The 17,460-nt window shown below is 33.2% G+C and overlaps 2 protein-coding genes across 3 annotated transcripts; one reads left to right on the plus strand and one right to left on the minus strand.

Annotated features, from left to right (window-relative positions):
• Positions 1–1,286: 1,286 nt before the first annotated feature.
• On the plus strand, positions 1,287–8,085 carry LOC114180334 (alpha-mannosidase 2). 2 transcript variants are annotated; one of them, XM_028066628.1, is made up of 4 exons: positions 1,288–2,174; positions 3,427–3,576; positions 3,905–3,937; positions 4,823–8,085. In XM_028066628.1, exons 1-4 carry the CDS (start codon positions 1,632–1,634, stop codon positions 7,556–7,558), a joined length of 3,462 nt encoding a protein of 1,153 aa, XP_027922429.1. In that variant the 5' UTR covers positions 1,288–1,631; the 3' UTR covers positions 7,559–8,085. The 2 variants fall into 2 exon arrangements, with proteins under 2 accessions (XP_027922430.1, XP_027922429.1); XM_028066629.1 differs by lacking the exon at positions 3,905–3,937 and having other exon boundaries at positions 1,287–2,174.
• Positions 8,086–10,889: 2,804 nt separating this feature from the next.
• On the minus strand, positions 10,890–16,988 carry LOC114180377 (mannose-1-phosphate guanyltransferase alpha-like). Its single transcript, XM_028066685.1, has 15 exons — positions 16,674–16,988; positions 16,467–16,564; positions 15,700–15,800; positions 15,518–15,596; positions 15,348–15,408; positions 15,222–15,268; positions 14,805–14,897; positions 14,562–14,652; positions 13,238–13,286; positions 12,820–12,936; positions 12,583–12,730; positions 11,918–12,010; positions 11,777–11,845; positions 11,558–11,600; positions 10,890–11,278 (listed from the first exon to the last, which is right to left on the minus strand). Exons 1-15 carry the CDS (start codon positions 16,726–16,728, stop codon positions 11,178–11,180), a joined length of 1,245 nt encoding a protein of 414 aa, XP_027922486.1. The 5' UTR covers positions 16,729–16,988; the 3' UTR covers positions 10,890–11,177.
• Between the last annotated feature and the right edge of the window lie 472 nt (positions 16,989–17,460).

Raw genomic sequence — 17,460 nt, forward strand, 5'->3', positions numbered from 1 at the left:
CTTTGTAATATTAGTATTACGAATGTTTATGGTTATTTCGTATTTTCAGAAAATAAGAGCAAGTAATAAATGACTTTGTTGTTGCTGTGGTGATTTTTTTATATATATAAGTAAATTAAGTTTATCTTTTCTTGATTATAAATAAATAAATTTATTTTTATTTAATGTTGGTGATTTAATTTATTTTCAATGTTTGGTGATAAAATCATAATTCTTTATACTAATTTTCAAAGAGAGATATGAAAAGTGATATTTAAAATCAAAATTGATTAAAATAATTTTAATATATTAAATTTATAGGAAAAAAAGACTTAATTAGTGATTTAGTCGTTTAATTTGTTTGTTTGGTTCATTTTAATCATCTTATTATTATTTTTTTAGTTCAATTTGGTCATTTAATTATTTAAAAATGTCTAGTTTCAATATTTTCATTAAGTTGACGTTAATATCATGTTTATGTACATGTCATGTGTTATTGTATGGAATTTCTATTTTTATTTTTAAATTTTTTAATTAAAAAAATAAAAAGTAAATTGGCACATGTCATACCATGGTCGTACCATGTGTCAATTCGTGACATTTTAAATTTTTTTTTTAATTTATTTTAATTAAAAAACTCTGTCACGTGACATGTTATGGTTGTGCCACATATTAGACTAACTTTGACGGTTTGCAATTTAGTCATTCTATCTATACAATCTTGATTAAGTCTAGTCCCCTATTTTTTAAAATGATTAAATTTTATCTTTTTCGTTTGAGACCAAATTAGTAATTACAACTTATATATAAGTGTTAAATTAACTTTTCAGAATTTATACATCAAATTATTCTACCTAAATATTTAAATTATTCTATTTTTTACATGTATAAAAAATTTCAAATATAAAACAATTCAAATGAAAAAATGTAAAAAATAAATTTGATATATAAATGATAAAAAATTATATATATAATATGTTTCCTATACTTCTAAATACTATCTTGAAATAAATATTAAAAACATAGAATCATTTAAAAAATTGAAAGATGAAGATTAAAAAAGTAATTTACGGACACACAAACAAAATTTAGTTCCTTGTAAGTTATTTTAAAAATAAGAAACATAGAAGCTCTCCTCCAGAGAAGTTATAACAGTTTTCTTACTCGAAACTATTTTTATTTGTCATAATTCTTGAAGAAAAGTAATTTTAGTACATTTTTTTCAAAAGCAAAGAGTTTTTCAAAAGCAAAGAGTTTTCTTAAACTCTTAAATTTTATTATTTTCTCTTCATGACCAGAGACTGCATAAGTTTCGAAAGTTCCCAAAGTCTTGCAGTACAGAAGACAACAACACAACACAACATCGGCACCTTCCAAAACCAAAACACATTGACAATTCCAAAGTAACCATCAAAATATCCTATGAATACCAATTCCATCTCCATTTCCATTTCCATTTGCACACACTTCACTCCACAACACAAACACACCCCAAAAAACACACTCCCAGGTCGAAAACTCCCATGATTTGAATTCCTTTCCTTTCCTTTCAAACCCTTTCTCTCTTCATCTTTTTTCTCACAGATCCCCACCAAAACCAACCCAAAACCTCGTTTTTTGCACAACCCAATTCCCAATTCACCAAACCAAACATGCCCTTCTCCTCTCGCCGCGGAACACCCTGGGCCTCCTCGATCCTCCCATCCTCCAACCCCAAATCCAAGGTACTCAGAAAAGGAAGACGACGCGGCTGGCTCACAGACTTCATCTTTTCCAATTTCTTCACCATTGGCCTCGTTATCTCACTCTCCTTGTTCCTCCTCATCCTTCTCCGATTCGGAGTCCCCAAACCCATCGCGACGCACTTCCGCACGCGCTCTTCACGCGCCCGGAAATCCTTCGGACGGAGGCCCCTTCCCAACGTCCTCAACACCAGCGCGCTCGCCGGTGCCGGCCCTGTTGACATCACCACCAAGGAGCTCTACGATAAAATTGAGTTTTTGGATGTTGACGGCGGCGCGTGGAAGCAGGGGTGGAGCGTGACGTACCGGGGGAACGAGTGGGACGCGGAGAAGCTGAAGGTGTTCGTGGTGCCCCACTCGCACAACGATCCTGGGTGGAAGCTCACTGTGGAGGAGTACTATGATAGGCAATCAAGACACATACTTGATACCATTGTGCAAACACTGACCAAGGTCAAGTCATATCTCATCCTTGCTTTTTATGGGGTTTGGAGTTTATATTCTTTGAATTATAAAAGATTGATTAAGTTGCAATGTTTTGCAATTATTAAGTGGTGTAAGTGTAACGTTTTTTAAACAAATCCATTAGAGTTTGTGTTGGGTTAAATAAAGGAGGGTTGTTGAGAGAAATTTGACTAAAATTCAGGACTATTAATATTGATCCTGTATACACGGTCTTTCAATTACAAGCTGACCTCATTGATTTGTACACAGTAAGCTATTTAGCGACAGTGTAAAGAGTTTTTATGTCGACGAGTTAACTGAGATCACCTAGTATGATAGGTTAGCTAACTCTGTATACATTGTCATTCAATTACAAATTTTGTGTATGACAAGTTTGTTGACTTTGACAGTAGAGTGTATTGTCTATGTAGTGTCTGTGGAAATAAGCTTGTCGACACTTTATAGCATTATGTTCCAATTACAGATTGTTTACTTTCATAATAGAGTGGATTTGAAAGTCATATTAAGGATGATTTCTGATTAGTTGGCGATATAAAAACTTCTTCGTTAACAAAGCATGATTGTTAAACACTTTATGTAGGTGTCTGCAGTTGGTTAAGTAAGTATGGGTTTTGGTTCATGAGAAGTGATGTGAGGTGCGTGTGGATAGCTTTAGTTTATTTGTTGAGTGATTTGCCATGACTGAGTGGATTTTCTGTAAGTGGGTTGTGACTTATGTTGTGAGTGAAACTGGGGGAGGTTGTATGGTACAATTTTTTCTTGGTTGAACGTTTGAAATACATAATTAGGCATTTTTAAGCTGAGAATGAATGATGGGGCACTGCATGTTTCGACAAAAATGGTATGTGTTTAAATTAAAGATTATAGTATTATTATTTAAATGTTTGATTAGATTATGGTGATTAAGTTAACAAATGCCCCACTTGAATGAACAACAGAGTAGTTGAGTAAATTTGTGTTGCTGGATTGAAGTAGTTAACTTGCTGCTTTGAAACAGTAGATTATGCACTGGTGGTGCATGTCATAGCAAAAGTGGTAGACATTGAAAGCGTTTTTTTTTTTTTTTTTTTTTTTTTTTTTTTTAATTTTATAACATGTTAGGATGTAGAGCAGGAGAGTATAAGCCTCAACGAAATGGAGCTTATAAATCTGTCAGTTCCATAGGTAGCTCATTTTATTTTATTCTTGTGTTTTGGAGAAAGTTTTGCTATAATATTGACTGGATGATTGGGGTATGTAGGATTCTCGCCGGAAGTTCATATGGGAGGAAATGTCGTACTTAGAGAGATGGTGGAGGGATGCACCTGATGAGATGAAGGAATCCTTCATCAATTTGGTGAAAAATGGACAGTTAGAAATTGTTGGAGGCGGCTGGGTGATGAATGATGAGGTAATGTTATGTTGATTCTGACATTTGCTTGTTTACCGTGAATAGCATATATGTATATGTTGATACTTCGTTCCTGTTGAGGTAATTATTATGACATGAGAAATTGTGGAAGGTAGGTTTTGTGATGCTTTTCATCATATTATTTTGTTGTATAAGCTTTTAGAATTTAAGGACCTTCTAGTTTGCTCTCTTTTTAATGAAGTTTATGCACTAGGGACATGCATGTCTATGGAATGTCCTAATGAAAATTCCTGTAAACAAATATGATTACAGGTGATTTTATTGCTTATGGAAAATTGACTTTTTAATGGTTTTCTCATTCCTGCAGGCCAATTCCCATTATTTTTCTATAATTGAACAGGTATGCTGAAAGTTTTGTCAATTTCTACAATTTTTATTAGTTATTTATTTGTTGTTTTTCTATAACTTTTTGTAGTTTTAATTAAGAAAAAAGGGCAGTCTAATTATGTTTAGGTTGTCCTGTTTAGTGCATCATTATTCATGGTATTGGGCTGGCATGCTGATGGATGTAAATGCTTCTAGGCCTTTTCAGCTCTATATATGTAAAGTTGTGTTCTATTTTGTCTTAAAGGTGATTTGTTCTTGTGAAGATTTTTTGTTTTGTAATGTTATTATTTTAAAACTAGAACTGTTAGTTAGTTTGTTGGAAATTGGAATGCACTTTATCATGTACCTATAATATAGTGGTAGTCAAAATTTAAGACCATTGTTTTGCACATTTTGTAGGTAACTTAATCAGGTCTCATAATGTGCTATGTAGATTGATGCAAAAGCATGTCATACACACACACACACAAACCCAATTTTTACGTGCAATATTCTGTTGTATGAGCTGTATTTTATGAATTTAATCTATTATTATAATTGCTATCTCAAGCATCAAGTTAGTGCTTGCAAACAGTGATGTCAAATAAGTTCCAATAACACATAAAGCCTAGGGTACTTTGTATACTATAAATTTCTAGAGAGCATTCCTTTTCTTAATACTCCCAAACTCATTATTATTGAACTGCATTCTCAAGTTTGGGCAGTGGTGCACGTGCACTTGGTATTCATTAATTAAAAGAGAAAACTATGTTTCAACTATGTTTCCTTGTTTCAGCTTGTCCATGTTTTTGTGATTTCTCCATGTGTTTGTGATTTCATGTGCATATCAAACTATGATCTTTTCACTTACGATTTGTGTATTTTGTGTGTCCTTAATCTTTAGACTATTGTGTAACAGGTTACAGAGGGAAATATGTGGTTGAATGACACCATTGGTTTTGTTCCGAAAAATTCTTGGGCTATAGATCCATTTGGTTACTCGTCTACTATGGCATATCTTCTCCGTCGCATGGGTTTTGACAATATGCTTATCCAAAGAACCCATTATGAGGTGAAGAAGGAGCTTGCATGGCATAAAAAGTTAGAATACATATGGCGTCAAAGCTGGGACACAGATGAAACCACCGATATATTTGTCCACATGATGCCCTTTTATTCATATGATATACCTCATACATGTGGCCCAGAACCTGCTGTTTGTTGTCAGTTTGATTTTGCACGTATGCAGGGTTTTGTTTATGAACAATGCCCATGGGGGCAATATCCTGTGGAGACCACTCAGGAAAATGTTCAGGAAAGAGCTCTTAAATTGCTGGATCAATACAGGAAAAAGTCAACTTTGTACCGAACCAATACACTTCTTGTTCCTCTTGGAGATGATTTTCGGTATATTAATGTCGAAGAAGCAGAAGCACAGTTCAGAAATTACCAAATGTTGTTTGATTATATAAATTCAAACCCCAGTTTGAATACGGAGGCAAAGTTTGGTACTTTGGAAGACTACTTTGTAACTCTGCGAGAGGAAGCTGAGAGAATAAATTACTCACTTCCTGGTGAAATAGGATCTGGTCTGGTTGAAGGTTTTCCTTCTCTATCAGGTGACTTTTTCACTTACTCTGATCGGCAACAAGACTATTGGAGTGGCTATTATGTTTCACGACCCTTCTTCAAGGCTGTTGATAGGGTACTAGAACAGACACTTCGTGCCACTGAAATGATGGTAGCTCTAATACTTGGCTGCTGTCGGAGATCACATTGTGAAAAGTTTGCCATGGGGTTTTCCTATAAGTTGACTGCTGCTAGAAGGAACTTGGCTCTTTTTCAGCATCATGATGGTGTAACTGGTACTGCAAAAGATCACGTGGTTATGGACTATGGAATGCGCATGCATACTTCTCTACTGGACTTGCAGATTTTTATGTCCAAGGCGGTTGAGGCTCTTCTTGGAATCCGCTACGATAAATTAGACCACAGTCCTTCCCAGTTTGAGCCAGCAATAATCAGATCTAAATATGATGCTCAGCCATTGCATAAAGTGATTGGTGTTCATGACAATTCTTACCAATCAGTGGTCTTTTTTAATCCTTTGGAGCAAACCAGCGAAGAAGTTGTGATGCTAGTTGTTGACAGTCCTGATGTTACTGTTGTTGACTCTAACTGGAGTTGTGTTCAGAGCCAAATTTTGCCTGAGCTGCAGCATCATAATAGCAAGATCTTTACTGGGAAACATCGACTTTACTGGGAAGTTTCTGTTCCTGCTTTGGGATTGGAAACTTATTATATTTCCAATGGTTTTGATGAGTGTGAAAAGGCCAAGCCTGCAAAGTTGAAAATCTTCTCTAAGTCTAACTCAATTGCCTGTCCTAAACCCTATTCTTGTGTGAAAATAGAGGCTGATGAGGTTGAAATTGAGAATCAGAATCATAAACTAACTTTTGATGTAAAGTATGGGTTGTTACAGAAGATAATCTCAAAAAACAATTCTCCAAATACTGTAAAAGAGGAAATTGGTTTGTATTCCAGTTCTGGGGGGGCATACTTGTTCAAGCCCAATGGTGATGCCCAGCCAATTATTGAAGAAGGTGGGCAATTGCTGGTCTCAGAAGGCCCTTTGATGCAGGAAGTATACTCTTATCCAAGGACAACATGGGAGAAAGCCCCCATTTCTCATAGCACCCGAATATACAGTGGAGAGAGTACAGTCCAAGGGTTTGTCATTGAAAAGGAATATCATGTTGAGCTTCTTGGCCATGAATTCAATGATAAGGAATTGATAGTTAGATATAAAACAGACATTGATAACAAGAAGGTTTTTTATTCAGATCTAAATGGATTCCAAATGAGCCGAAGAGAAACCTACGACAAGATTCCTCTGCAAGGCAATTACTACCCCTTGCCATCTCTTGCATTCATACAGGGATCAAATGGTCGTCGGTTTTCCGTCCATTCCCGGCAATCATTAGGTGTGGCAAGCCTTAAAAACGGATGGCTGGAGATAATGCTCGATCGCCGGTTGGTCAGAGACGACGGTCGTGGTCTAGGACAAGGAGTGATGGATAACCGTGTGATGAATGTTGTCTTCCACCTAACGTTGGAAACCAATGTTTCTGCCACACCAAATTTGGCTTCCACCCCATTCCCTTATAGCCCTTCTCTTTTATCTAACTGTGTTGGTTCTCATTTGAACTATCCATTACATACATTCATTTCCAAGAAACCACAGGACAAGTCTGAGAAGCCACCACCTAGATCATTTTCTCCTCTTGCTGCTCCCTTGCCGTGTGACTTGCACATAGTGAACTTCAAGGTTCCCAAGCCTCTAAAATTTTTGCAGCAACCACTTGAAGGTCCTAGATTCGTGCTAATTTTGCACAGACGACATTGGGATTCTTCATACTGCCGGAAGGGAAGAACACAATGCACTAATCTGGGTGATGTGGCTGTGAATCTGTTCAGCATGTTCCAGGATGTTACAGTCTCAAAAGCCAAAGCAACTTCCTTGAATCTCTTGCATGAAGACCCTGAAGTGATGGGATTCTCAGAGCAATTTGGAGATGTTGCACAAGAGGGGCATGTAGCCATATCTGCAATGGAAATACAAGCTTACAAGTTGGAATTGAGGCCACAACAATAGAGTACTAATTACTGAGTGGCTGCTTCTGGTTTAAGCTGAACCACAGGGAATTCTTGGACTCATTTAAGATGAATTTTTGCTGAATTTTTTAACTGCACTGCCCCATTGATGATAGGGATGGATTATTCTTGGACTGCTTTCTCACTGGTGCAGGTAAGAGAATTTCCAAGCAAAGAGGAGCTACATTGGTTGAGGAAGCGTGACAGTGGACTTTTGTTGAGTGCTGCTGTTGTGATAACATGAATGAGAGATTGTAGCATCTGCGGCTCCTTCTCTGTTTTTGTGCTTTGCTGTAGCATTTGTTTACCTTTTTCATGGACCTGAAAGATGAGTTTTGCTTTGTCCACTTATGTTATTGTATATCATGTCTCTAACAGACTAGGTACATGTACAGATTCATACCTCTGTGCTGGGGAGAGTGTAATCTTTTTTTGACTTGAGCTCAACAATTTGCAAAACATACTTCGTATCCTTCACAACTATTAAAATAATCTGGAAAAAAGAAGGATGAAATAACCATTAAGGAACACATTGAGTACTTCTTTGTCAGGTCTTGATGTCTGGTGTAGGAATCAATAATAGAAAGTTTTTACTGAATGTACATTGCATCAACAATTGCATCAACAATTATGGTGTTCTTAACTAGTATTTTATTACATTGGTATTGATTTTGGTTTTTTAGTATATTTTGGTAAAAGAATAAGGCAAAAGTCAATCTTTCATGTTTGATGACACTAGTATTTTGTTTTGTGATGATTTTTCACATAGCGATACAATACAATACACACAATATTACAATTATGCTAGATACTAACTTCCCTGATCTTGACTTATACTCCTAGAACTCTCAAAATACTCTTTTAACATATCTTCTTATAGGTAACTCTATTTGAGTACAATTGAGCCACATGCAACCAATTAGACTCATGCAAGGAAAATGACATATTTTATTCTATAAAATGGTAGAAAAAGAACTTACACTATTTATGGTTATGATCAGATAAAATTGTAAAATTTTTTGCGACGAATACAAAAGTGATATCTAATTAAATAACATGTTGAAAATGAGTTAGATCTCTCCAAATAGAGGTAGAAGAAGATTAAAATAAATAATTTTTTAGAGAGATAAGATTTTATAAAATGAATTCAATAATGGAAAAAATTATTTATAACTTAGACTTTAGTAAACTATTTAAGTATCATTTTATTAAACTCTCTACTACTTAAATATTTATTTTCTAGATTTTCACAATTTTAATATAAATGTTATAAACATATAATCCTTAAAGTTGAATAAATTTTTTTTTCAATGTAAACTCACCTTTTTTTTTACTGGTATCTATATTAAATTAATGGTTTTGTTAACAAAAAGTTATTACGAAAACCTCTTAGTAATAATATTTCTAATACTATATTTTGTTAAAATAATGCTTAAAAACATTAGCTATTTTTTTTCAATTATTTTCTTAAATACATAGACATGGCCATTTTAGACGATTTTGATTTGACTAGAAAACAAGTAATGTTCAATAAAAAAAAACTTTTTAAATATTGCATACGAGTAAGATTCAAATTAAATATTTGAATGATTATACTAATTTTTAACGTCAAAAGTTTTTGTTATCTTTTTAGTGTTTTTATTAGTTAAATAATAGGAAAACTAATAGTGGTAATTTATGAAGATCCCCTTTTAAAACAAACATATAAGGTGAACACTTTATAAAACATATTAATGGGGATAGCAAATTTTTTTATTATATACTAGTGTAAATATAGACACACAGGAGGTATCGCGTTTACGTATTTTTTAAATATATGTGATATTATATTAGTAAGTGATAATAATGTAATGTTATTAAGTTAATATATAAAATAAAATTATATTTATTAAAGATAAAGTGAAATATATAAAAAATAAATAAAAGAATAACTGTTGATAAATAGAAAAAAAGAGAAAAAGCAGGGATTAAAAAACTTATAAAAGTAATGGTCAATTTTCAAAAAATTAATAAACAATTATATTTCAAAGGGTAAAATTGATATTTTAAAATGTAAACAAAAAAGAGGGAATCCTCTTTGTATATTGTTATAAATATTTCAATAGGTTCAACTCCATCACTGATAAAATACTAATAACTAATAATTTTCTATTAAAAAAATAAATATAAATATAAGAAAATTATATAGTTTGATTATAGATAATTGTTGCTTATTTTTTAAATTATTTTTATTTATTTAATTTGGAAAATGGTTAAATTAAAAAGAAAAAGAATAAATAAAAAACGGCTAGATTTGAGAAAAGGTCACATAAAAGGTAAAAGTGAATATATATATATATATATATATATATATATATATATATATATATATAAAGTGAAATATTATTTATATAACAGTATATTATGTTAGGGGTTTTAATAGCAATTAAGGGGTGGTAATGGCATGACTATAAAATGTTTTCTTCCTTACCCATATTGGTTAGGCTATTGCTTCCTACAAGTCTATATTTTGTTTTTGCACCTCCATAACTTTTTTAAATATTAGATATACCCTTATACTGGATAGAAGTGATGGTGGTAGAGGAAAAAATGGTGGCAAACGTGTATGTGGCCGTCAGCAAAGTGAGTGATGATGTTCATCAAAACGCTTCATTCTCTCTTCACCCAACACTTAGACCAAACAGCAGAAAGACAATACAACAGAGAGGATGAAAAATGCATAGAGAAAGCACATACCGGAGATTCATAAACCTTTAAAAGATGATAAAAAATGCTATAGAAAAAACCAATATTTAAATATTTCATTTAAAATGAAAATTTAATAGAAATATTTCTATAATAAAAAATATAAAAAAAACTGTATACAAAAAGAGGTGTAACTATGACATTGATTATTTTCACAATAATAATATAGAATTTTCCTAATGTTTCCCAAAAGCGTAACTTTGAAAGTCTTTTAATAACATTTCAAATATAATTTCCTAGAAAGTATGACCATTTCAAAAATAAATCATTTTTGTCATTACACTACAAAAAGGTGTAGAAAAGAAAATATGGGATGTGCAGGAAGTAATCATCATCATGTAATATCAAGAAATTCTTCTTTACTTTTCGTGTAATCTAAAAATTAAGCATGACTTTCTATAATTCAATCAAAAGACAAAAATACTTTCGGGTTGTATAATTTAATCAAAAGACAAAAATAACTTTTGAACGGTGTAATTTGAAAATAATTTAATTTTTAAATTGGTGCAGGTGACATCAATTATCCGGTGACAGATGTCAAGTGGATCAAGTCACAATTAAATCGTAACGCTTGAATTCTTTGACTCTTAAGAAAAAAGAGTTGTACCCTGAATAATAGTTATAACTTTTGATCAAGTAGTAAGCGCTTGATCCTAATAATTGGAAAGTGATTTACACATTGTTCCATTTGTGTACATAAAATAAGGGGAAAAAAATATTGTAATGTACATAACTCCATAATTAAGCCAAAATTCCTTACTCTTCTTGTATGTTGTATCTAACCTTAACCTGCATTCCTAGATCAAGCAAACTGTAGAAAGAAATGGTAAAACCAAAATGCTCCAAGCCTCTATTTTTTTAGGACTCACTTCAGATTACAAGATGATTTCTTCTTGCACACTCACATTAAGAGTCTTGTTGGGAAGAACAATGCAGTTGAACACTACCACTTCATCTTCAACAGTTACAGCTTCCCCTGAATGATCATTATCACAGAGGAGAAAAGGAAAAAGGTCACAACTGAAATGGTGTTTATAGGACACAGTTCTTGAAATACTTTTGGCATTGTTTTCCAATCCAGATTAGAGTTTTACCTCAGTAATTAGCAAAATGGAAGTTTTCATAAAGTTCAACACAGATTAATAAGGTAAAACTTCAATTTTATATGATTAACTGAAGAACATCACCAGAAGTACCTACCAAAACTGTATATCAGTTTTCTTCATAAACAAAATAAGAAAGCAGAAGTTTTTACCTAGGATGGTTGTGCCAAGTCTTGCATTGTAGTTACCATCAGCCTGAATCATTCAATAGGTGAGCCACAGTAAGCAAGAGTGGTTGTAATAATTAAAATTCCAAATGTCTCAGACATGTTGATGGCTGAAATGAAACTTTTCCTTTTGTTCAAAATTTCTCTATATTTTTATGCTCTTCAGCAGTTGCACCAGTTTAATTAAAAATGTACTGAACTTGCCTGCACATGTGACCATCTTCCAAGTGATGACTTCCATCCAATAATCGAGTTTGTGACGAAAGCATTTTCCTGTCAGAAGAAGAATCACTTTTGCTTATATACTGTAAATACTTATTCACATCTAACCTTTCAGTTCCTTACCATAATTTCAACATCATCCAAGATGATACAACCGCTTAACCTGACGCCAGCACCTACACGAACATTTGCTGAGATAGAAACATTGGGACCAATCTGTTCAATAAAGAGAAGAAAAACTTACATTATATTTCATGTCAAGCATTTGTTTGGGATCTAATTGCAAGGTATGATGCATGAGTCCCACAAAATAAGTCTCCAACTATTACTACAGCGCTACTTGCTTTTGTGGTGTCTTTCACCTAAAGTTCTTATTCAGGTCCATATAAACAGAAATTCTGGTTTTCTCCACAATTTTGTTTCATTTCACGTGCAGCTAACATTTTTATAATTGCAATAATGAAATTTGCACTGTGTATTCAATCTTGGATTGAAAGTCTGAATAAAAATCTTTCCAACATCATCTGTCCAACAAACAGTTTACCCTAACAAATAAATTCTTAACTTGCAAGGAATCAATGCACCCTTAAAAAAACCATTTGGAAATATTGTATAAATTCTAGTCAAGTATTTTTTCCCTTCAAGAACAGATCTATATAATCTTTAGTAGGTAACTACTATTTTAGACTTTAGGAGTTTTCAGCAGAAATGCATAAGGTACTACAGCAAATTTAATTTTTGTATGTAAAGGTAAAGTATTTACAATTTTGAGAAGGCAATGGAGTTACCTTTGCAGATGGATGAACTTTTGCAGAGGGATGAATATATACATCACCAGAAACTGTTGCACTCTTATTACCATCTCCACAGGCCAAAAGATCAGGTGAAGTATACCGGAACTGAGCAAGATACAATTCTGAGCATTTCAATGACATTCTGTTCATGTAAGTGTATAATATAAGTTAAACCTAATGATGGTCCCATATTAAATCTTCAGACAGTGTTAAGATACAATGCAACCCTACCCTGGAGTTTTAATTTGCTCCCAGAAATCCATTGTCTCATACGTATATAATTGCTTCTTCCCAGCTAGAGGTGATAATATATCTTGATCCAGTCGTACAAAATCTGCAGGAATATTCCTGAAGGGAAAATGTGTCCATAAGCCTCTGAAGACATTGTAGTTTTCAAAGAGGAAAAGAAGTGCAAAGAAAAGGGGGAATCCTTTGGAGCCAATGTGACAAGTAGAGGAAGAAAAGCAATGAAGGCTAGATATTTGTCATACACTGAGCAAGATTAACTTAATCCTTAAAAGAGAAAATTATAGTCAAGTGTAGAGACTCTTCAACATTTAACTCACATCTGAACCAACATCCATGCACCCCATTAAACATAGTTTTGAATTCTTTTCAAAATAAAATAAAAAACAGGTAACTAATCAACCTTGTGGCAGATTGGAGTGTTTCAAAGTTGGAGAGACGACGTAGATTAGCTGCAAAGGTGTCAATAAATCAAGTCAATTTCCAATGGTTCAGCTTTACTGAAAACAGCAAACAAAATAAACAAAGTCGATAGATAAAGTGAAAAAACCGAAAGGCATGCAAGATTTTCAAGTTCTTAGACATGAATGCCATAAATAGATGTTAGAAATATGTAAAGCTACAAATACACCATATATAGCAGAGCCAAGTTAAAAAAAGTTGTTCTTCAGTATGCAGAGAACCTTCTCATCAAATGATATTATGAAGCATCCCATTTTTTCTTTTAAGGAATAACTATAAGAAAGATAATAAATGACAGAATAAAATAGGTTAAACTATGTATTTCATCGTTACATGGGTCACCTTGTCCCAATTTAAATTTGATTTCTGTATCTTTTTTGTCCCTATAAGTGCTAAAGTTTTCAAAATAGACACCAGCCTTTGTATTGCATAACCCCATCATAACGTGGTAGTTACACATTTTTTATTAAGATATATATTGGTCTCTATACAGTTCGCACAATTTTGATTTAGTCCTTGTGTATATACTTTTTTCTCTAGTCCTAAGTTGCGCAAAAGATTTCAAAACCTATCAACACAGTTCTTGCAATGAAAAGGGTATCCAACATCTGGTAGGTACTAATAAAACACAGACCCTAAAGAACTTCAATTTACAATTTGATAAAAAAAATTATTTGTAGTGAAAAGTTATATGGGTTCACCAATTACAGGAGCCGGTCATATGCTACCAAATGTGTGTGAGTGTGTCTATAAGTGAACAATATAAACAGTGATTGAAAATAGAATCATTATTACTAACATAAAATTTCTCAACTTTTGCAATTTTGTGTCTTGTGCCTATATTGTTTAAAGTCAAAAGGTTGAAGCCAAGTTAAATCTTGTCTATCAATGAACAAATTCATGAGGTACAAACCTTTTAATGGTAAAGCTTTCTAAGTTATGATAAAAGTAAGGTTTTTGTCTTCCCAGTTCATAACATATACCGGTTTATACAAACTTGTTTAAATTTCTGAAGGTCAGAGCCAAGTTAAATCTTTGGTATCAGGAATCAATTAATGAAATACAAGCCTCTTACGAGTGAAGCTTTCTAAAGTTCAATTGACAAAGATCACCTTATGCCTTCTTGATTCATAATATATACCACTTCTATGCAACACTCATTAGTTAAAATTCTAAAGGTTGAACCAAGTTAAATCTTACTTTTCAGAGAATCAATTCATGCAACACAAGTTTTCCAAGATGAAACTATATTGAAAGAGACCAACCTATGCCCTCTCGACCAATATATACATCGTCGATTGCAGTAAATATATTAGGGGTGAAAACGTACACACCACAATTTATCAAATTGCTGACCTGCAATTACACAGGGACTAGTTTTGTTATGGTGTAGAAGCAGCACACACATACACACACACACACATTATACCAATCAAGATCCCAATTGAATTGTGCTTTTTTTTTCTTAGTAAAAAAATGAAGAGAAACAAACCAAACCGAATACTCACAAATGTCTCAGGTTTCTCTGTATAATGCAGCAACTCATTAGTGGTTGGATCAGCGACCAACTCACCGAATTGGTTAGCAGATTCAGCTGAAACCTACACAAGACATCAAGAACCCCAAAAAGAGAATGAAAGTGGTTTTGTAAAGAAACACAGCAATGATCTTTATGGATATGTATCATCTGAATGTATTTAGAAAGCCCATAGACAGAACAACAATGAAGCCCTTTTCCCACTAGGTTGTAGATGAAGTTGTCATTATCAAACAATGCCATAATGTCCTAATGTGAATTGTGTGAATAGAAAAAACATTGATCTCTAAATCCTTAGTCTGTCTCTGCCTCTATTGATAGGGAGATTTTACCACTTTTTTTGTACAATAAGTGCTATTTAAGTATACCCATTTTCTTATGCACCAACCTTGATCACCAACATTGTCCCCATCCCACCATATCTTTTATGGGCATCTGCAAAAAGGAAAAAAGAAATATTTCAGTAGTGACATACTTCTGAAGAACTACCACAGTTTAACAGCCACATACTTACCAAGCATTGCTGGTAGTGGAAAACTGCAGCAAACATCACAGTTTAACAGAAATATATGTGACTGCAATAAAAATGTGGCCACTATGTTAAAATTTATACATTTATCATTCCAAAGGTAATCAACAATATAACATAAAATGGTAAAAACAGATAAGAGCAGTGTTTCTAACTGGGCTGTCGTCCATGATAATATCTCTGAAGTAGTAAAGGCCACCAGCTGAACCACGCGGTTTATCCTCTTTCAAATATCTAGATTGATATCAGTAATAAGCCAAGGTCAGGTCAGGTCCAGAATTTAACAAAGTTAAACATACTTTCTCTTATTAAAGCTGCATACTAATGCACTTTTCACCTTACTGGTAATTTCAGCTCATTTGAAATTGAAGAAACATATAGTGCAAATTCTCGCTCCTCATAGAATCCAACAAGATATATATGAGCCAAATTGGGTATCTGTAGAAGTCAACACTAGTAAGTAAAACCACTTCAGACCTTGTAAGTCACATGTCCCCTCTCATCTCCTTTTCATCAGTTTTTAAGGTGATCTTCGATTTGAATTTTCAACAAAACCAATGAAACCATGTATATTTATACACACACAGAAAAGTATGCAAGTCAATATTGAAACTGAAGTTACTTCTAGTTTTCTTTCCCTCAATTTGATCAGATAGTTTTAGACTAATGTAGAACGCACCACATTGAAATTGGATTTCATTGTGGTCTTTCATTCTCAATTTGATCAAATTTGTGTACACAAACATCGACAGCATAACAACCATAGAGTCTTAGTATCCCATTAGGCGAGATTGAGATTGGCTACATGGATCATACACTGGCCTGCGTGAGCGCACACACACACACAAACATAAATTGAAGTTCCTTCTAGTTTTTTGTTTTTATTTTCCAACTTGATCTAATTTGAATTTTAGAAGATAGACTAACGCATCATATACACACATATTTGAACTTTAGAGTTTAAACTAATGAAGACCATTTGTAATTACACACACACACAAGTATGCAAGTCAACATTGACATTGAAGTCCTTTTAATTCATTTTCCCCTGAATTTGATGAGAAACAGTGAGAGGGGTAATTGAGGTGAGGCAAAGAAACAAACCCTTTTGCAAGCAGAAATAGGATGGTGAACCATTGGCTGGCCAGCCAAAGGGAAAAGGGGTTTGGGAATATTGAAGGAAAGAGGCCGAAATCTGGTCCCTGCAAACACAATTGGACAAAGCCATGTAAGATACTAAGAGAACCCCAAAATTCAAAACTGGAAAAAGACACTAACTTTGATCAGAAAACATGCAAAGATTTCAAATACCTTTGGTTGGCCCACCCACCATGATCACAGCCACCACCTTCTCCGAGTTCTCCATGGCCAAAGCACAGATCTTTACACTCAAAATCCGAGCTTCAGACTGATAAGAACAATGGGGTTGATTGAATTATGGGATTCGAGACACAGGTGAAAGTGTTGGATCCAAGGTTGTGCTGTGTGACTCAAATTTCCACGGTTTGGACTTTGTACTATTAATCAGTTCGGATCAGATCAACATAGAATTACGATCATAAATGAACTATGAATGCAATTGAATTGAAGTTTGATTTAGTTAAACATTTTGGGAGATAGACAAAACAAACATGCACGCGAAAAATTTAAAATATAAATTAAAAAAAATGTTTTACAAGTTACTTTATTGATATTCTTAAAAATAGGAAATAGCTTATAGAATTAATCAGTAAAGCAATTTTATAATGGTATTATTAAATTGCATAATGATAAGTTTACTTCTCCGTCTCAACATGATTATAGTTTCGATTAAAAATAAAAATAAAAACAAAAACTAATTGATGTTCTTAAATTTAAATAAATAGTGTTTTTTAACTATCCCAAAATAAATTATGTTAATGTCTGTATCTTTGTCATGTAAAAATAATGTACTTTATAAATAGAATGAAATTATTTTAAGGAATTAGTATATTTATTGTTGATCGTAATATTCGTAAAAAAATAAAATAACAACCCTTTTTGGATGGGGAAAGTATTTTAAAATTTATACTAATACTGATTTTGTAAAATTTATAATGTATAATTTTCTATACACATA

This window comes from Vigna unguiculata, chromosome 4, assembly GCF_004118075.2.
Source record: "Vigna unguiculata cultivar IT97K-499-35 chromosome 4, ASM411807v1, whole genome shotgun sequence".
NCBI classification, from domain to species: domain Eukaryota; kingdom Viridiplantae; phylum Streptophyta; class Magnoliopsida; order Fabales; family Fabaceae; genus Vigna; species Vigna unguiculata.